The sequence below is a fragment of the Laetiporus sulphureus genome (genome assembly GCF_001632365.1).
Source record: "Laetiporus sulphureus 93-53 unplaced genomic scaffold LAESUscaffold_14, whole genome shotgun sequence".
In the NCBI taxonomy this organism is placed as follows: Eukaryota; Fungi; Basidiomycota; class Agaricomycetes; order Polyporales; family Laetiporaceae; genus Laetiporus; species Laetiporus sulphureus.
Window position 1 is genome coordinate 228,945 of NW_024468523.1, and position 19,436 is coordinate 248,380.

Consider the following 19,436-nt stretch of genomic DNA (forward strand, 5'->3'; position numbering starts at 1 on the left):
TGTTTGAGTTGGTCGCTTTCAGTAGGCGCTGAACGGATTGGTGTGAGCCAATGGGGCAGACTGAGCACGTGCCCCTTCCCCATATCGAAATCACGAGCCAATGCAACGTGCGGCGGGCGCTTATGTCCAGTATATCCCCTTGGGCTTGAAGGCTTGGAGTGTATCCTCCTCCCCAGTCGCTGTACACGCCTTCCCCTCCCCCTTCATCTCATCGCCAATCGTTCCTCCTGCTGTATAGGAGCATTATTAGTGACCAAGCTATTTTGTCCGCGAGATGGCATCGAAGGAACTCAAGTCGTTCACGCGTGAGGAGGTTGCGAAGGTGCGCGTGTCACCCCTTTCCGGGTCGTACATTACTTGATACGTTTAACAGCATAACACGGAGAGTAACCTTGTAAGAGCTATTCTATGCTTCGGGAATGCTACCGTTCTTACTCAGCTTGGCGTAGTGGATCATCATAGACTCAAAGGTGTACGATGTCACACGCTTCAGGAATATGCACCCAGGAGGTGCATCGGTGCTCTTGGAGGAGGGTATCCGTAAGTCTTTCTAGTATCACGTACGCAAGATGGTTTTCTTACGCTTCGTAGCCGGTGAGGATGCTACGGAAGCCTTCTATAGCCTTCATCGTCATGAGGTCCTTGAACGTCCGCAATACAAACGTCTGCAGATTGGATACATCCAGGGAGAGGAGCCCCAGATAGTTTCAACTATCAATGATGGTGCTATTAGCAAAGTTCCGTACGCTGAGCCGACCTGGCTCGTTGACGGCTACCACAGCCCGTATTACACGGAGGTACGTCAACGAACGTCGTGAAGAGATTGCGTGTGGGCCCATGAGCGGCTTTGTATTGACTCGCCATCCATTTTGCAGAGTCATAGACGGTTTCACAAGGCAGTACGCAAGTTTATGGATGATGTGGTCTATCCGGATGCTCAGGTACACCCCTTGACTTCGCGATCTGTTCCATTTCTTCTAACCAAAAGGTCATCTTGATAGGCCCGTGAAGCAGATGGAAAACGTCCGTCTCAGCTCGTGTTCGACAAGATGGCGTAAGTCAAACCTTTCATTGACCCATATATCTCTCTGACGTGTCTCGCGACTTCCTCAGCGAGCTCGAGTTACACGCGATGCGCATGGGTCCAGGCAAGCATCTGAAGGGCCGCACGCTCATGAATGGTCTTGTCAAGCCCGAAGAGGCAAGTCACTTTCCTTAAATCGTCATCCGCCCGCATCACTGATGTCATCGTGCAGTTCGACTATTTCCACGAGTTGATTATCTCGCAAGAGGTCTGCCGCTGTGGTGCACGTGGGTACGGCGACGGGCTGAATGCGGGCTGCGTCATTGGGCTGCCGCCCGTGCTCAACTTCGGGTCGCCGGAGCTGAAGGCACGGGTGGTGCCTGAGGTGCTGAGTGGCAAGAAGTTCATTTGCTTGGCGGTACGTGCGCGTGACATGATTGAGGCTGAATTGTTGATGTGACCTCGTCCAGATATCGGAGGCGCAGGCAGGTAGCGACGTGTTCGGCTTACAGACGACTGCAACTAAGACTGAGGATGGCAAGCACTGGATCGTCAACGGAACGAAGAAGTGGATCACGAATGGCATGTGAGTGATCTAGTTTTTAAATCTCTTCCAGTCTGGAAGTTGACGCTTGAGTTAACAGGTGGGCAGATTAGTAAGTATCACCGCGATGGCATTATGTGCAACCTTAGTGACGTTGTTATACAAGCTTTACCGTTGGCTGCAAGACCGAAGTAGGTCTCTCTGACAACCGAAAAGCACATGACATTAACTCACATACAATAGGACGGGTTTACCGTGATTCTCGTAGAGCGACAAGAAGGTGTGGAGACGAAGCCCATCAAGACAGCCTATTCGCCGACCGCAGGTACTTCCTTTGTTACATTCGACAACGTAAAGGTACCTGTGGAAAACATGCTTGGCGAGGAGGGTGGAGGTATATTTGTCATCCTCAGGTACGCTTCAATATTGGTTTTTCCTTAGCTGAGTGCCGATGTGAGCGAATGCGCAGTAACTTCAACCATGAGCGATGGGTGATGTGCTGCACGTCCGCGCGCAGCCAAAGGAGTGTCGTTGAAGAATGCTTGAAGTACGCCGACGATCCTTTCATTCCGTTCGTGGTCCACTAAGTGTGTAACTCTAGGTGGACAACCCAGCGGAAGGCGTTTGGCAAGCCACTCAACTCGCAGGCTGTCGTACGGGCGAAGCTCGCTGGCATGATTGCCCGAGTGGAAAGCATCCAGAGCTGGCTGGAGAACATCACACACCAGATGAACAACATGGTAACGAGCTGGTCCTCGTACGTAGACAGACTTCGGGTGCTCATTATCTTTTCCCCATTGCAGTCCTACAAGGAGCAGGCGAACAAGCTTGCAGGGTACGTTATTCCGTACTCCTCGTTGGATGTCCAGTCCGACAATAAGTTTTATAGACCGATTGCACTTCTGAAGATGTACAGCACGCGTAGCGCACAGGAGACCGCCACGGATGCAGTGCAAATATTCGGAGGACGAGGAGTTACACAGACCGGCATGGGGCGGTTCATCGAACACGTACGTTGCTGCTGACGAAAGTTCATTTCCCGTACGTACACTCACTTACACATTTTTCATCTGCAGTATCACCGTACAATAGCGTTCGACGCGCTGCTCGGTGGAGGTAAGCTTTTCTTTCATTTCAGCTTAATGAGGCTCAGAATAACTAAATGATATGCAGCCGAGGATGTCCTTGCTGATTTGGGAGTTCGGCAGGCGATGAGGAGCATGCCGAAGAACGCGAGGCTGTAGAGTTGCACTCCTTACGTATAGCTCGTCGGGACTACATATATAGGCTAGTGTGGTCGGAACATTTGACTGGAATGATATACTGAGTGACGATACATGATGACGCTTGCTCTAGCCAGGTTTGCTGACCGCTGGCAGTATATATGCGATCGTAGATCAATCGTCCTTAGGTCTTGACTTGCACACCTCATTATCGCGCGGCTTTGCGTCTTGCGGTGTCTCTTATTCGCTGCAGGCGAGCGCATGGCCCCCTTATAGACGTGTGATCCGTTCTCCATGGTGTCAGGTGCTGCTTACGATGGATCTTGAGGAGCGGGAGGCGTACTCATGACCCCAGCAAACGCCATTTCCCTACACAGTCTCTGCTACATAATCCGTCTCATGTCGCTCCAGTGCGGCCTGGATGAGCACTATCGTCCCTGCACTTCGAAAAATGTCGCGACCCAACTCCGTACCCATCTCTGCCTTGCCGCTGCCCCCTCCGACGCACGTCCTCGCCCGCAACCTCACTCCAGACCCTGAGGTCTCCTCCACCGCGGAGTTCCGCCAAGTGCTGTCCGAGCGGCCTAGCATACTTCGCCGGACGCGTTTGTTGCAGCCACAGGCACACTTCTCGTACGTCGCGCCATGTCCGATCCCTTTCCCGTACCAGATCGCAGCTCCCGAGGATGGCGAGCCTGTCACCGACAAGGCAGCGTACATCGAGAAGTGGTTGATCGAGCGCGAAGCCCTGCAGGAGCGGCCTACAGCACCATCTCCTGTACCGGGCAGACTGAAGAAATACTATCCTGCGAAGAGAGAGCAGCCGCAGGTGCTAGTCGCGCTCGCCGGGACGGCCCTGAGAGACTGCGTCCCACATCTCGACGTGGGCGATGCATTTGCAATGCTCGGAACACCCTCACTTGTTTCTGCGTTAGACGACGATGTCGAACCGAGTTCTGCTAGGGAAGAGGAGGTCGCGGTGCGGCAGGAGTTGATTGACGTGCTGGGTGGCCAGGCTATGTTGATGAATGTGGAAGGTGATCCGGAGACACATTGGGCGCCTTGGTCGTTGCGGTACAGCGGGCACCAGTTTGGTACGTGGGCGGGACAGCTGGGTGACGGTCGGGCAATATCACTCTGTCAGTCTCTCCAAACTCTCCGGTCGCATGATGATCGTTAGCTTATGGTGTCCATAACAGTGACTACTCCTCATCCCGATGATCCTGAGCTCCTTTATGAGCTGCAGCTCAAAGGCGCAGGTCGCACACCGTTCTCGAGGTTCGCGGACGGACTGGCCGTCCTCCGCTCCTCCATTCGTGAATTCCTGTGCTCAGAAGGTACCCTTACCTCTCACTTCTCTCCGTCCGGCTAACGCGCCTCATAGCCATGCATGCCCTCGGCATCCCCACAACCCGCGCCCTTTCCCTCGTCTCGCTCCCCGCAGTTCCCGTGTACCGCGAGCGCACTGAAAGCGCATGCGTCCTCGCCCGCGTCGCTCCCTCTTTCCTGCGTATCGGGAACTTCGAGGCGCTCAATCCGCCTTTCCTCGGGAGCGGACAGCAGGAACCGCACCTGGATGCTCTCAGGGTGCTTGGAGAGTGGGTTGCGCGGAGGGTGTTGAAGCTGGAGGGGATAAAATGGAGGGGAGAAGAGGGGGAAGAGGGGAACCCGTGGGCGAGGGAGATGGTATTGGAAGTGGCGAGGCGCAATGCGCGGATGGTGGCGGGGTGGCAGGCATACGGGTTCATGCATGGAGTGATCAATACGGACAAGTGCGTCTTCGAATATACCCTGTCCGGTCGAAAGACTGATATCAGGTCGCAGTGTCTCCATTCTTGGCTTTACGATTGACTACGGTGCGTGTTGCTTCTTGTTTCGGAACCATTCTTACTGAACGCCAGCTACGTAATGCAGGCCCGTATTCTTTCATGGACGTGTTCGACTCGTTCCATATATGCAATCACGACGACGGGGAAGGACGGTACGCATATAAGGTGCGCATATTCCTTGTCATCGATCCGCTGTCGCCATACTGATGTGCTTCCACCAGTTCCAACCCAACGCGATGTCAGTACTGCCTGCTTTGTTCTCATGCACACCTTCCTGACGGTCCCACAGCATATATGCGCTCCGTGCGCTCCTCAACGCTCTGTCCCCACTCATCGGCGCAGAGGCTGAGCGCGGCAAGGCCGTTCCTCCTGGGTGGGCGGACGACGTCCCAGAGGAGAAGCTGGACGAATTGCGCAAACAGGGCATGGAGCTCGTGAACGACGAGATGGTGCGCATCGCGCAGGAGACGTGCGCCGCAGAGTATGCTCGGCTCATGCACAAGGTGGGCCGCCTTACATTCGCGCCCGTCTCACCGTCTCGTAAAGCTGACTGCGTCTTTGCACATAGCGCCTTGGCCTGCGACGTCTGCAAGAAGATGATGAAGCCACACTCTTCCGTCCTCTGCTCGACCTTCTGTCCGAGCATAAGCTCGACTTTCATGGCAGCTTCCGTCGCCTGGCGTTCTTCCGCCCCTCAATAACAGACGACCCACGCAATGCGCTAATCTCGAGCATCCTCGCGCTCTCAGGCGAGCCGCAGAACCTCGACCGCGAAAAGGCGACTCACGACTTGCGCGCATGGTTGCGGCTATATGGGGAACGTATCGAGGGCGAACGCGAGGAATGGACTCGGGGTTCCGAGCTGCAGAACGGTGATCGTGAGGCTGACGTGGACGCGCAGAGGGAGCGCACGATGAAGGAGGCAAACCCGCGGTTTGTGCTGAGGCAATGGGTCCTGGAAGAGGTTATCAAAAACGTAGAACGGGATGTGGATGACGGGAAGCATCTGCTCGCTAAGGTGCTGCAGGCACGTAATCGATGTTCAGGTGGCTGCTGCATGCTCACGCTCAAGATAAACAGATGGCCTGCAAACCATTCGAGCCCTGGGGTGCAGAGGACCTTCAAGGCGACGAGTCAACACTAGATGCGGAGATCAAGGAGGAGCGCAGGTACTGCAGCCTAGGCGACAGGAAACTCCTCGGATTCCAGTGCAGCTGTTCAAGCTGATTTACTTTATCATTACATCTCTTCATTGACCTCTCCGGATCTAAGTAGATGGCTTGATGATTCCTGCTGTCTTCCTAGCAATGTGCTAGTGCCCTTCGCATTCCGGTCTTCTGCAGACTACACGGTAATATGATACAAGTGATATTCTGACGAGCGTCCTGTCTATGTTGCACTGCCGAAGATCTGGTACCGCCTGCAGATGCTGGGCCCGATCTCGTCGTACTGCGCCTTTGTGTGGCAGGAAGAGTAGAACTCCGGCTAGAAGAGAGGTGAGTGCCGAAATGCTTGCAGTGACGTGGCCAACTTACAAGAGATGCAAGCAATGAGCCACCGAACCAGACTGCGTAGCTGTATATACCGTGTTGAGCATAGAGCCCGGTTCTGGATATATAATGCGCATACTGACCGTTGACGCTTGTGAGAGATGACTTCGACCTCGACTCCGGAAGACTGAGCAATATCATCAACACCCCGTCGATTGCGATTTTAGATAGAAACTGACCTTCATGTGGCTACCGCTCGCCAGGACGCTCGCATCCAGTCTGCGGTCAACGAGCTGCTTCAAGTCCCGCTTAAGGCGCTGGCCAAAGTGCTGGAACATGGTGGAACCTCCTGAGAGGACGATGTTCTGCAGAAATGGTCATCAGGGCTGGTTCCTCTGTGGAATGGCAATGCGGAAGGCTGACCTTGTAAAGACCGCGACGAACATCAATGGGCGATTGCTGGATGACACCATCTACAATCTCCGGCAGCGGCGTCAGGAAGTCCGAAGAATAGATCTCGGGGTTAAAGAAGATTTCAGGAGCAAGGAATCGCTCGTATCCAACATCCACCGAGTATTTCTGCGTGACATGCATACATCAGCAAACAGCCATGCATGACATCAAAGGCAGCACTTACCCGACCAGTCACCGTATACTCCCCATCATATCTCTCGAAATACTTATACGGTTCCTGGTCGTACTTCCTGAACTCCTTGACGATGTCCTGGCACACGTAGCTGTAATTCTCCTTCACCTTGCTCGCAACCTTAAGCTGTTCCTCCGGCGGGACGGTAGCCATCTCACCGCGCTCACGCATGAGGTTAAGCACGAATTGTGTGATATCGCGCCCAGCGATGGGGATGTGCTTAATCGCGCTGCCGATGATATAGCCTTCAGCGCAGGGGATGACGTGTGTGACACCGTCGCCAGAATCAATGACAGTGCCGGTGAGCGTGCGATCCGTGACGCGGTTCGAGGACCAGGATGCAGCCAGCGCGAGCACGGCCTGCACGGCGATATAGAGACCCTTGATGTTGAAGGACTCGAAGAAGATCTCAGCGGTTTGCTCGCGGTTCTCGGGAGGGTTCAATGGTGGCTCAGTCTAGATCAACAGTCAATGTGTAAATTAGTTATACCCTGAAGCCATCTCATGGGCCTGAGATCAGTGCACTTACCAGGAGGAAGTAGTGATCCTCGGGCTCCGCACGAAGGTATTTAAAGATGGTCTGCTCCCAGTAACGCTCCATATGGTCCCAATTCTCAATCTGACCATGACGAATGGGGTAGTATACTCCATAGCCCGGTGTCTGCGCGTTCGCGAGAGCTTCGTCACCTATGAAGAAGTCAAGGTCCTCTACGCCGCGCTTTGACGCGAGGTTCCCTGGTCGAGGAGGTACTGATGGTCCAGATCGTGTCGACTGTTGCACTGGTCCGCGCGTACAGATGGCGGTTGGGAAGACACTACGCCAGCAGTCAGTACCAGAAGCACAGTACCAGCAACAAACAAGCATGTCACTCACAATGAGGGATCAGAGTTACCGGCAAAGCTGGGGGCATTCTTGAGCAGCGAATGATGTCGAAAGTGAACCTAGACGCACCCAACTTTCGAGAATCCAGTTCCATTGTCACAGATGATGGGGGCCAGCAGAGACATGTTTAAGGGATCCTAGCGAAGTGACGGCGTAACGAGCTGCGGCAGGCACGGTGGCTGAAATGTATTTGAAGTGACTTAGTATATTTGGGCAAAACCGCACTAACTGGGTCGGTGGCGTAGTTGGTTATCGCATCTGTCTAACATAATGTGCTCACAGAAGGTCCTCAGTTCGATCCTGGGCCGACTCATACTTTTTCTACCCTTCGTCCCTATTTGGGTTTGTAGGCTATAGGCCTTAGCTTTACATCGAACTTCATCATCGTGAAGATTCAGCATGCAGTCTTCTCCTCTTGCAGACGGACAGCCTCGTTTGGTCCCACTAGCCTTGCAGTCGAAGAAAGCCCTGCAACATGGCGAGGCTCTTTGTTCGCGTGCAAGCATGCTTTCATCCACTACCTCCCAGACAGCAATGGACGTTCTTGCACTGGATGCTAAGGTCAGATGGTTCACAGATGCAGTATTGGAACAACTCAAGGTAAGCGGTCATCATACATGCAGGCACGATGTGCGAGAAGGAAATGTGTACGAACACTTCGCTTTTAGATGGCAGCTTGCGTTGCGAAGAGCATCGAGCAGAAGCGGTCGCAGTTAGAGAAGCAGGCGGAAGTATGTCGCTCTGATCTCTCTTATATGGTGGAGCTCATTCTGTCATCTGTAGGAGTGGGACTCTCTGCGTTCCCAAAGGGCAGATTCCCTTGACAGCATCCTCGAATCTCTAGGCTCCCAAGTTGTTCCTCCAGACTTTCATTCAACCTCATCTGCCGACGTCTCTCCCTTTGGTAGCCAGCACGATTCGGATGAGGAGCACATCGATAATGCGCTCTTTGGAGAGCAAGGGCCTGGCCAGAGCCCCACGGATACGCTGCGCGACATAAGACAGAACGCACGGCCGCTCCCTAATGGCAAGACTAAGGACAGAACCTCGTGGAAGACGCTTCGTGATTTCGTGGACGAGCGCGCAGTCGAAGATGTACTCGACACGATCGAGAGCGATCGGAACGCGCTTGAAGTAGGGAGGAAGTGTTGCTTTCGTAACGGATGCAGGTCGCTAATATTGAGCAGGATATCTTCGCTCGCACTTCCGATTATCCCGAGTCACTTTCGAAAACCATCGCCGCCATTGAGAACACCTTACCCGCCCGAATATCTCTTCCCTCTATTGAGGACATCTGCAAAGTGCAAGAGGCGGTTTCTACCAGGATGGCCGACCTTCTCGAGAGCCTTGCCGCACATTATGACCAGATGTCCGCCGCACTTAGAGAACATGAGGCTGGCGAGGAGTTTGGCAAAGACGACCTGCAACGTTCGTACTGGTTATTTTTCTGAATCGAGCCGTTCTCTAGATCATATCGGCTCACTTCCTCACAGAAATGAACCGAGATACCAATGAGCTTCCCGCTATCATCGCGGAGCTAGAAGAATGCGTCACTGCTATTGAGGCTCCCCAGTAAGCCACCTTTGTGAGAAAGCGTTTGGGTTGTGGTAAATGTCTCTGTTTGAACAGTGGGCAGCTGCTGGTCTCAAAGCGAAAAGCACAGGAGCACCTTGAGACACATCGACAAATGCTAACTGACCTGGATGAGTTAGGTGAAATCATGTCTGAGATGTTCGAGCGTCAACAGGTAGTTGAGGTATGTGCCTTGTGTGCCGTTTCGTTCATTTTCTCATTTATGAACGGCATATGCTATCAGAATGAAAGCACGGAGCATCTCGCCTTACTGCAACATCACCTCATCACTATCGAAGATCTATACCATCGTTTCACCTCCTACCAATATTCATACAACAAGCTGTTGCTTGAGCTTGTACGCCGCCGGAAGTACCGTGACACTGCGGAACACATCGTCAAACGCATGGTGGCAGAGCTTGATGCGATGGTTGATGGTGTGTGGATGTGTTTTGGTTATCTCGCCGACGCTCTGAGTCTCCATGTCTTACTGCAGAGGAGCGGCAGCTCAGGGAAGAGTTCAACGCAGAACACGGGCAGCACCTGCCTGAGGATGTCTGTCTCTATGTCCAGGACGCCCCAACGCGATGGAATATCATTCCATCGAACGGGAACCGGGCTGAGGTGCTGCCAGACTTGGACAGCGATCTACTGGAGGAGGTGGGTTGCAGTTGCTAAGCTGCCTTTCAATATCTTCGCTCATGATCATGTCAGGCTAGGAGCAAGATTGGTGGTGCGGAAAGTGCGGTGATCGGCAGTCAGAGCTTTTGACAATGGGAGGCTATAGCCGTTTGTTTTAGGCGTGCCACGAACGTTCTTGAATAGCTATTGTTCCGCGGATGCACAGGCGATGGCGAAGGCTGTTCTCTCCTAATTTGCACAGGCAGAGGTGCCATTCATCGCCTACAACAGCTGGAATGGTAACAGCCTCTTTATTATATGTGCTGTAGCCCAGGCGCACGGCGAACGAAACGCGGTCACGTGGATGGTGACCGACGCGTCAGTCACGGCACGTAACATCATCCAGCAGTCCAGCCGCAGATGATTACAACGACATGAAAGCCGTACAACATCGTCTCACCGCTCTCCCAGATGCATTGATCTCAGTAAGCTGCGTACATCTAGAATTTCTCATAATTCACATCAAAACGGGAACATTGCGTGAATTATTGCCAATTTGCGTTGCGGACACGACCACCAGAGCACGTGTGAAAGGAACCCTGTATATCACCGTTTTAACGAGGCATACATTGTTATCGAACTATATTATCTCAGCAAATGGCTACAGTGGAACAAGAGACGGACCGTTACGGATGATACCACGCAAAGCGATCCTACAGCAGCACATGTGGACTCTCGATAGGAATGATATCCATAGCTTAAAGCAAGCATCTTCCGATGCATATAACATTATCGCTGTGGGTTTTCAAAGCAGACATTGTTATGATAAGAGTCACGTTGAACATGAATCATCCAGCCAGGCCTGCTCATAACCCACACATCAGCAGCTAGCTATTGTGGACTCGCTGAAATCAGTATTTGAAACATCACGCTACTATTACATTGAACTGAAGTCTGGTGTGAAGTGGTAATGAATGACAGAAAACAGCAGATCGATTGATAAATTCGACTTTAACGACGGGGCCACCACCCAGCAAAAGATGTAAACATGCGCGACAAGATTGCCACCAGCATTGTCGTACGACCTGGGAGTGCAAGTGCATCAGCGAGATATAAAGGTGCGATGTCCTGCACCTTACCTTTCTTCATTCCCTCCTCCCTTGCACACGCCCAGATCTTCGCCACCGTAGGGTCGTGGTCGCTCGCCTGTGCGCTCTTGCTATCCGCCCACGTATTCAAGTGCACATGTTCGACCTCTGCTTCTTGCACAGCAACCGCCTTCGACAGGAATATATGGTCGATCTCCTGCGCATGCTGCTCGTATACGTATGTGTAGCGCTCCTCTTTGGATATACCGGCAACCTCGTTGACGTCGGAAAGAAGGCCTTCAAATGGCGCGAACACGGAGCTTGTCTGGATGAATTCATTCATATCACCGCCGACGATGATGTGCGCATTTGGATCTTGCACAAGTAGAGATTGGACAAAGGTCTGCGATGGCTGACGAGTTCAACAAGCGCACTGACGAAGCAAGGGCATGTACTGACCGCAGTCACGTTCACTTGCGCGGTCCGCTGGTCGCTTTTGCCATTGACCGGCGGGCGCGCATCGCCTTGAGCAGATGAGCTATCGCGCTTCGAACTATAATGAACATTGACCGTGTAAAATCGCTCGCCGGTCGTCGTCTGCCATACAGCTGCAATCGGCTTGCGTGCTCCATCCCAGGCGGCATTTCTTGGATCTATGCGTCCCGGATTCCGACTGGGAAGTGCAGTAGTCAGCCATATCATATCGACCGGACAAGATAACTGAAGTATATACCTAAGAGTAAGCTGCCCTTTGTCGTCTAACACAACTTCCGTCGCCTCGGTCGCATTCCCTACAGGAGACCCAGGGACAAGTGAGACCTTTTCTGGGCGCCATCTAGAGAGGAGATCCGTCGACGTCAGCAGCAGTGTGCAAGATACACCCACTCACAAGTACGCGACTCGTATGTTCCCACCTGGTTGCCCGCCGTCCACATTATCCTCCGGTTCGACGTTGGTGAACTTATAATGCACTTCGTCGTGGGTCGCAGACGCGATAGCACTGGTTAGTCTGCTCAGGGTCTTGTTAGCCGAGACCGTCCCATCGTCCTTCGTGCCAGAATCGTCTTGAATTTCCTGCAAGAACATTATATCGGGGGAGCTGAGGTAGTTGGCGATGTGCATCGCAATGGTCTGGAGATGGTGCGAACGCGGTCCCATATTCTCCACCTACCACATATCAGCTAGCGTCATCGCACTTTTTAAGACGCTAGCCACCCACGTTGTAATCTCCGATAGTCAGAGAGCACGCGTTGTCTTCGGATATCAGTGAAGACGGAGACACTGTCTCATTTGGCGTACCGAGAACACTCGGCGCAGTGAGAGGCAGGATATAATAGTTGCCGTACTAAGCAGTACAACGGACGTCGGGCGCATATACTTACCATTGGGATTGATTTGGCGCACCTGATATGTAACTACACCTGTAACATTGCTGAGGGCCGTTCCCATCTGTGTCCGTGGAAGGTTCGTGTCGTCTAGAGGATATCCGAGCAGAATAGCCCCAGGGTGCGCATCAGGTGCGTCACCGAAGTCTAAAATATCGCGACGTTCAGCTGAGCTTTTGTATGATGATTGAAGAAAATGACCAGACGAGGTCAAGGACAGACCGCCCCTCGTATTCTTTCCGTCGACAGGCCAGTCTCCATAGATCCAGATCGAACCGAATCTGTCAGGGAAGTTCGCTGCCACAGGCTTTGGCACCGTCACCAGCTGACCCTCCAAACTCTTCCAAAAATCAAGGCCGTACAGGTCCGGCTGCAAAGTCGCATTTACTGACTCGAGTAGAGTCATGTTATTTGGGATCGACAACCAGCCGTCTGGTCCATCATCAGAAGCTGAAAGCTGGCCAATAGGTGGGATGCGCTCTTTCCCGAGCAGGACTGGCGTGATTTCGTTGCCGTGTGAGAGGATGTTGATGTCGCGGATCAGGTCGAGCTCGGTCAGGAACAGGTCGTTTGGGCTGTACTTTGGCCGGTATTCCGTGACGCGACCCGAGAGCGAGATAGCATCTTCTACTTTCACATTCCTCAGGGGGGTCGAACCATATATGCGTAGCCCATTGGACACTCGAGGGTCTTGGGAGGGTTCGCCCACAATCCAAGCGCCATATTTATCCTGAGACAGAATTGTTACATTCACACGAGTATGATGACGAGTTCATGCAAGCATGTCACAAGGTCCCCACACAGAGTAGGTGAAATCGCGAATGATAATGCTCATAATGCTCTCACGCCCATCGCACCTGCAAATGCAGGTGCGATGGAGGACTTATTACGGCTAACAACACCAATAAAACAACACCAAGGAGCGCGTACCTTAGCCGTTACAAAGCCAATGACATCTTCCACCATCTGGCCAGCTAGAGGGGATCGAAAGGATGTGCCTTGTATGTCGCAGACAGTGATTGCTGAAATAGAGATTGAACTGCTCGCAATCAACGCAATCAACGCGCTCAAAGAGCCGATGAGCATGATGAGAAAGTCAATGGGGCAAGTTACGGTGCAGCTTCTGAGGATGCGATATACTGGGACAGCCTCAGGGCGCAGCAGAACGGATGAAAGACCTTTTACAGAAGAGACGCCTCCTGTAGAATGCTTCTGAGCGTTGCCCTGCCGTTAGGAGAGCATACCGGAAAAGGTAGCCTCACGTTCGCCACGAGGTGTCTTCGCTGTAAAGTATGGCCGTGGCCGTATCTCTCAACATACGAACCGGTCCACTGCAAGAGAACAGAAAGCAAGGCGTTAGTATGCACTGCAGACATGAAGCAATTTGCGCATGTGACAAATGCTTAGCAAATGTCGATAGGTTTTTTGCCTTTGTGATCTCAATTTGCTACAGTTCCTTCCCACATTCCATATTAAGTATTTGCATAATAATATGTTAGAGGCAGAAATTAAAAATCATATATTTTAAGAAATGACACCATTTTCAAACTCACCAAATACATTTAGAATTTGAGCACTGTTGAATGTAATCATACATTTTGAATTTCAAACTATAACATGTATAAAATATCCAGTAGCAGATGAAGGTGTAATTACGGTGAATGACTTTCATTCTAGTAATCTTGGCTAGAATGACTTCAGTAGGGAAGTAGAATGTAGGCATAATCACACCTTCATCTGCTACTGGATATTTTATACATGTCATAGTTTGAAATTCAAAAATGTATAATTACATTCAACAGCACTCAAATTCTAAATGTATTTGGTGAGTTTGAAAATGGTGTCATTTCTTAAATATATGATATTAAATTTCTGCCTCCAACATATTATATGCAAATACTTAATACGGAATGTGGGAAGGAACCGTAGCAAATTGAGATCACAAAGGCAAAAAATCTGTCGACATTTGCTAAGCATTTGCCACATGCGCAAATCGCTTCATGTCTGCGGTGATGTTTGCTAAAGGGCCCTTTCGTCTGCCTCAGACAGTTAAAATCACATGATCAACGCCCTCGCGGCAGCTATCCGCAATAAGTATTGCCGACGAGTTCACTTTCACAGTACTTCTATCCGCGCACTTCCATTCAACCCCCCTTGCTGTGGCTGCTCTTTCTGCTTTCGCTTGTATTACCCACCTGCAACCCGTCCTACGTCATGTCAATGTCGGGCTTGGATCGCTCGACCTTTCTCTGCCTCGCTTGTTCCTCTTCGCTACCTCCTCGCAGGTCGATGAACAAGGCTTTCGGGGGAAACAATTTAGCCTCCGATGACGTTTTCCTCACTCGTTGCTGCAATAGACCAATATGCCCCACATGTATCAGCAGGAATCCCCGTTTGGCGAGGTACAACCCATGTCTCCACTGTTTGGGCGGAGTGGATGCAGTCAGTGCGAGCAAGGCGAAACTTCAAACAGGAAGAGATAAACAGGCCATCCCTGTGAATGTTGACGGTGCAATACGAGATGAGGACGTCTTCGTATTGGATGATGATGACCCAGACGAACTGGACGACTCTTGCAGTGCGGAGTCGGGCTCGCCAGCCCCTAGCATGCCTCCCCCGGCCTATACTGATAGTGGTTCTGACTCAGCGGCATCACCTCTTGATGGATCAAGTCATGATGGGGTAAAGGAGAACGTCGAAGCAGGGTCACAGGCAGTCGCCGCTCTGACACCATCCAGCCCTCATCGATACTACCTGAAACCCAATGACACGCTAGTCGGAATCGCACTGCATTTTCGTGTAGATGTACGTGATGTCTCCATGGGTAGTGAATGGCCTCTTCTAACTGCATGTGCTGCAGGGTCGAATACTGTGCCGTCTGAACGGCCTCCCCCCTAGCACTCTCCGCACCACTCCACATCTCCTACATACCCGCACATATCTCAATCTTCCCCCGTCAGCGAGTGGCATAGATATTCACGACCCATTGTCTGACAGCGCCGGTTCCGTGGAGGTCGCAGTCCGCGAGGCTCGGCGCGCCCGCGAGCGAGCGGAGAAGCGCTTCCAAGTCTTGACGAAGGAGGCAGACTGGCGTGTCGCAAGAGCGTACGTTGCCGTCGCAGACGTAGACGATCCTGACGAGAGCGGCGAGCTCAAGTCAAAGTCCAAGTCGTTCGAGAGTACACTAGACATGCCGAAACAGCGACGTGTTGGCGGAAGTGCGGAAGGACGCTTGGAAGAGCGTGCTATAGACCGATACCTAGACGATGAGGAATGGGAGGAGAGAGAAAGGAGGGAAGGGCGGGGAATCTCGATACCGTCCTTTCCGTACTTTCGCGATGCGTCTAGCTCGAGTCGTATTGGCGACTCGTCTGAAAAACGCTGGTGGAGATGGCAACAGTGACGTTTGCTATTCGAAGCTTTTGAACCTATACGGGCCATCATGTCTCAGCGGGATCCATGTTGCGTCCGCGCAGGCTCGTTCTTGTTTTTTTAAGCAGGCTCTCCGACCGCTACTATCTCTTTAAGTATAGCTCGATCTGCAGTGGAGGAGGTGAAGACTATTTTTACTGCATCATCTTTCTCGTATGCAGATTGCCAATACGGCCATCTCACATCGTCTTTCGGGCTGCCTCCACTTTCCTGCGCTCTTCACTTTCTTCGGGGGGTCTCGCCGCTCAGTTTGGCCGGTGGGGGGTAGCGTGGTGCTCCCTTGGCAAAGGAGCGTAGTGCTGGGCATGCTGGCAGCTGCGTCGCTCTCTTATCGTTGCTGGATTGTGCTAACGAACAGACTGGGGGTGTCCCCTTGGCGAAGGGACTTAATGGCTGGGCATGCTGGCCGCCTTCCTGTCACTTTTGCATCGGCACCTATGGGGGGTGCAGATGTTTAGCGCCGAACGGCATTGCAGTCTCCCCTTGGTGAAGGGAGTTCGCAGCTGGACTACCGGCGCTGCAGTGCAAGTTCTCGCCTTTGGCGAGTGCGCTCTCCTCAAGGACTACTCTTCGGAGTAGCCACCCAAAAGGGTCCGAAAGGATAGAGGTCGATAAGAGGGGGCATTGGGTGATAACAAGCCGACCGAAAGGACAGGCCACCCCCCTCCTGTGTCCTCTGGGCATGGGACGTTAGTCAGGATAAACCAAACTCTGGGGCAGTGTCATGCTGCGACTCCTAGCCCGGTAGCGTCCCTGGCGAGACGGAGATCACGAACACTTATTACGGGGATCCGCGCCTACGTGTAGTCTCCCCTTGGTGAAGGGAGTTCGCAGCTGGGTTACTGGCGCTACATAGGCATATGCGAACCGGGTGTCGTGGCACGGGAAAGCGATCCTGGGGGTGGCGCCCTGGGGCTATCGCCGAGCCGTAGCAGGGCAGGGGGAGAACCTCTGCCCTGGCTCGAGAGGTCTAAATCCTCCGTCGGTGGGTCCTCGTGAAAGACGAGGTGTACCTGCATAAGTTGATACCGCGTCACGGTATGGCAAACAACCTTTGGCTGAAAGCTTGTCATGAGCACCGGTGCTTGCACTGGGATGTCCAGAGGTGGCACGCGTGCAGCCTGGGATGTAACACGGGGATAAAACCTCGTGCCCTTGATGCGATTGCGACGTGCGCCTACCGGCAGGGCATTATTTCCGCAAGGGGCCCTTTAGACGAGGATTACTCGCTCCCTAAAGCATATCGTCCCATCGCTCTGATGGAGACGCTCAGCAAACTTATCGAAAAGGTTGTGGCTAAGAGGCTCCTTTTTGAGATCGGACGGTACGAGCTCCTTCCCACTAACCAATTTGGTGGTCGGGATAAGAGTTCGGTCATCGACGCGGGCTTGTCCCTTGTCCATGATGTCCAAAGCGTCTGGCACCGAAGATGCGATGCTACATTTCTGGCCCTCGATGTCGAAGGCTACTATGATTCCATCCGCCATGAGCGGCTTTTCCATTCTCTTCGCATTCTTGGATTCCCTGCCCCAATCTGTGATTGGGTGCAGTCTTTTCTCACTGGTCGGTCGGTTCGCATTCGCATTGGCGAGGAGCTGGCTGACTCGGCACCAATTTCGGGAGTCGGCATCCCTCAGGGATCGCCGGTATCGCCGGTCCTCTCCACCATTTATTCTTTTCCCGTATTCAATCTGTTCCGCAACGACCCCAACGTCTGCCTCAAGGGCTACGTTGATGATATCGGGTTGCTTGCGGAGGGTCTCAACCTCGACATGTCCACGGACTTCGCAGTCCGGGCTGTCCCCGTCGTGAACCACACTCTCGGTCTTCTCGGTCTCCGTGTGGGGGCTGCCAAGACTGAGGGCATCCACTTCCCTCATCTCCCTCTACATCGTGTGCGCTTGCCGGTGATCACCCTCTTTTCTGGGGAGCGGGACGAGTTCGTCGTTCCTGCTCGCCCATACATCCGTTGGCTTGGGTTCTGGCTCGACCCTCGCCTCACATTCCGTCACCATGTGCGTGTCATGACGACGCGTGCTCTTTCTCGGGTCCAAGCGTTCCGCATGCTGGCCAACACCGTTCGTGGCATGTCTGTCAAGGCTGCTCGCACTATCTATCTTTCCAATATTCTGTCGGTGCTCACCTTCGGGGCACCGGTCTATTTCCATGACTTCCGCCAAGCTACGCTCATTCGGCCGTTACAGCTCGCCCAGAACAAGTGTTTACGCTGGTTCTTGGGGGCATTTCGCACTTCGCCCGTGGATGCGATGCACCACCTGGGCAGTATCTTGCCCATGCGCTGGCAACTGAATCGTATCTGCGATCGTGCCGCCGTCCGCTTACACACACTCCCTTCTACCTCACAGGTACTCGCCAGGATGCCTCATCCTTGGCCCATCACTGCGGTCCCCGAGCCGTACCCAATCCCTATTCGCGTCATCTCCCGGGCCAGGCGCCCGTTGACAATCATCCACCAACTAGCGAGGAGAACGACTCCAGACGTCGTCCCCGTTATCCCCTACTACGCGGCTCCATGGGAGACATACCACAAGTGGGGCGATCGCATCCGCGTCCTCGTCCCAGCACCCCTCAAAGGTGCTTCAAAAACCTTCGTCGCCGAAGTGCTCCGGCCCAAGCTGGACGCTTTTGCCACCCACCCCTCCTGGATGTGGGCGTACACCGATGGATCGCGACTCAAGCATAACCGGGTCCCTAGAGCGGGCGCAGGTGCGTGCGTGTTTCTGGCCGGAACTCTTCTGCTCGAGCGATCCTGGGGCCTTGGACGTCAGTCTGAGGTGTTCGACGCTGAGATGTTCGCCCTCGCCGCGGCGGCGGAGAATGTCTCACGTCTGCTTCGTACCCGGCCACACGTAACTTGTGTGGTCTTTGCCTCGGATAATCGCGCAGCGGTGGAGTCGATTCTCGATCTCCACCCTCACGATTGCCAATTGCACTCCCTCCTCTTCTATCGGAAGGTAACCGAGATGCTTGCAAGCCGACCGGATCTGCGCGTGGAAATCGTGTGGATCCCTGGTCATGCTGGCTTTCTGGGCAATGAAGTCGTCGACCGTCTGGCGAAGCACGGTGCTCCCTCCCCAGCCAATCATCCACCTTCACTGGTGTGGGCGAAGGGAACTGCGCGCATAAGAGCCCTTCATAAGTGGAGGCGTGACTTTCGTCGAGACGCACATCCATCCGAATTCCGTGCAGCAGTCACGACCGAGCCTAAATTAACGCTGCATCGTTACTTCAAGAAGAACGAAGACCCTCGTACTGTCGAGTGCCGACTTGTCCAGCTGCTCATGGGGCATGGTCACGTCGGTAGCTATTACCATCGCTTCGTGGCAGAAGAGTCCACACAGTGCCAGTGCCGCACCACTAACCTGCAGACACGCGAGCATCTGCTCGTCCACTGCCCGCTTTACACCCACAGTCGCCACCATCTCGGCAACCCTGCCCATCCTATTTGCCTCAACCGGCTTTTCGCCTCCAAACACGCTCGACAGAAGCTCGCGGCGTTCCTCACGGAGACGGATGCCTTCACCAAGACCTCGCTGGTTCCCTGGGACCCAGGCTGAGGGGTTTCTTTGTTATCGTGCTGCTATGCATGCTCTGTATCCGATCCTGGGTGCGCCCAGTCCGCCGTAGACACCACTTTGTACCCACACCTACGACCGCCTTCGGCGGTATATAAATTGT

At 53.2% G+C, this 19,436-nt stretch overlaps 7 protein-coding genes and 1 non-coding gene across 8 annotated transcripts; 6 read left to right on the top strand and 2 right to left on the bottom strand.

Moving 5' to 3' along the window:
* The first annotated feature begins 139 nt into the window (after positions 1-139).
* Positions 140-2,954, top strand: LAESUDRAFT_100037 (peroxisomal acyl-CoA-dehydrogenase). Its single transcript, XM_040901150.1, has 18 exons — positions 140-322; positions 374-394; positions 450-540; positions 592-797; positions 876-941; positions 1,002-1,054; positions 1,114-1,201; positions 1,257-1,442; positions 1,495-1,610; positions 1,669-1,680; positions 1,735-1,759; positions 1,812-1,981; positions 2,038-2,115; positions 2,170-2,308; positions 2,372-2,403; positions 2,458-2,578; positions 2,645-2,684; positions 2,742-2,954. Exons 1-18 carry the CDS (start codon positions 275-277, stop codon positions 2,810-2,812), a joined length of 1,563 nt encoding a protein of 520 aa, XP_040765388.1. The 5' UTR covers positions 140-274; the 3' UTR covers positions 2,813-2,954.
* Positions 2,955-3,212: 258 nt separating this feature from the next.
* On the top strand, positions 3,213-5,847 carry LAESUDRAFT_736264 (UPF0061-domain-containing protein; the record flags this gene model as incomplete). Its single annotated transcript, XM_040910679.1, has 8 exons — positions 3,213-3,930; positions 3,991-4,128; positions 4,176-4,563; positions 4,616-4,647; positions 4,706-4,772; positions 4,910-5,123; positions 5,189-5,647; positions 5,701-5,847. The coding sequence occupies 8 exons, from the start codon at positions 3,213-3,215 to the stop codon at positions 5,845-5,847; spliced, it is 2,163 nt and encodes a 720-aa protein (XP_040765389.1).
* Positions 5,848-6,009: 162 nt separating this feature from the next.
* LAESUDRAFT_650730 (Actin/actin-like protein) lies at positions 6,010-7,764 on the bottom strand (the record flags this gene model as incomplete). The annotated part of the gene is made up of 9 exons (XM_040904260.1): positions 6,010-6,105; positions 6,156-6,195; positions 6,254-6,297; positions 6,350-6,475; positions 6,534-6,689; positions 6,748-7,212; positions 7,286-7,571; positions 7,631-7,657; positions 7,709-7,764. 9 exons carry the CDS (start codon positions 7,762-7,764, stop codon positions 6,010-6,012), a joined length of 1,296 nt encoding a protein of 431 aa, XP_040765390.1.
* Positions 7,765-7,869: 105 nt separating this feature from the next.
* Positions 7,870-7,952, top strand: LAESUDRAFT_t41. Its single transcript has one exon. It is a non-coding gene; the product is annotated as a tRNA-Val (tRNA).
* LAESUDRAFT_724631 (uncharacterized protein) lies at positions 7,951-10,077 on the top strand. Its single transcript, XM_040908655.1, has 9 exons — positions 7,951-8,239; positions 8,308-8,370; positions 8,423-8,773; positions 8,827-9,067; positions 9,133-9,211; positions 9,269-9,395; positions 9,456-9,648; positions 9,708-9,871; positions 9,926-10,077. The coding sequence occupies exons 1-9, from the start codon at positions 8,039-8,041 to the stop codon at positions 9,980-9,982; spliced, it is 1,476 nt and encodes a 491-aa protein (XP_040765391.1). The 5' UTR covers positions 7,951-8,038; the 3' UTR covers positions 9,983-10,077.
* Positions 10,078-10,692: 615 nt separating this feature from the next.
* Positions 10,693-13,642, bottom strand: LAESUDRAFT_724632 (endonuclease/exonuclease/phosphatase). Its single transcript, XM_040908656.1, has 9 exons — positions 13,236-13,642; positions 12,507-13,035; positions 12,325-12,452; positions 12,140-12,265; positions 11,810-12,087; positions 11,654-11,755; positions 11,380-11,593; positions 10,972-11,323; positions 10,693-10,917 (listed from the first exon to the last, which is right to left on the bottom strand). The coding sequence occupies exons 1-9, from the start codon at positions 13,389-13,391 to the stop codon at positions 10,844-10,846; spliced, it is 1,959 nt and encodes a 652-aa protein (XP_040765392.1). The 5' UTR covers positions 13,392-13,642; the 3' UTR covers positions 10,693-10,843.
* Positions 13,643-14,525: 883 nt separating this feature from the next.
* On the top strand, positions 14,526-15,708 carry LAESUDRAFT_651034 (uncharacterized protein; the record flags this gene model as incomplete). Its single annotated transcript, XM_040904276.1, has 2 exons — positions 14,526-15,110; positions 15,166-15,708. 2 exons carry the CDS (start codon positions 14,526-14,528, stop codon positions 15,706-15,708), a joined length of 1,128 nt encoding a protein of 375 aa, XP_040765393.1.
* A 2,218-nt stretch (positions 15,709-17,926) lies between these two features.
* Positions 17,927-18,673, top strand: LAESUDRAFT_633118 (uncharacterized protein; the record flags this gene model as incomplete). Its single annotated transcript, XM_040903421.1, has 2 exons — positions 17,927-18,153; positions 18,454-18,673. Coding segments are annotated over 2 exons (447 nt in total), but the record flags the coding sequence as incomplete, so codon positions are not given.
* Between the last annotated feature and the right edge of the window lie 763 nt (positions 18,674-19,436).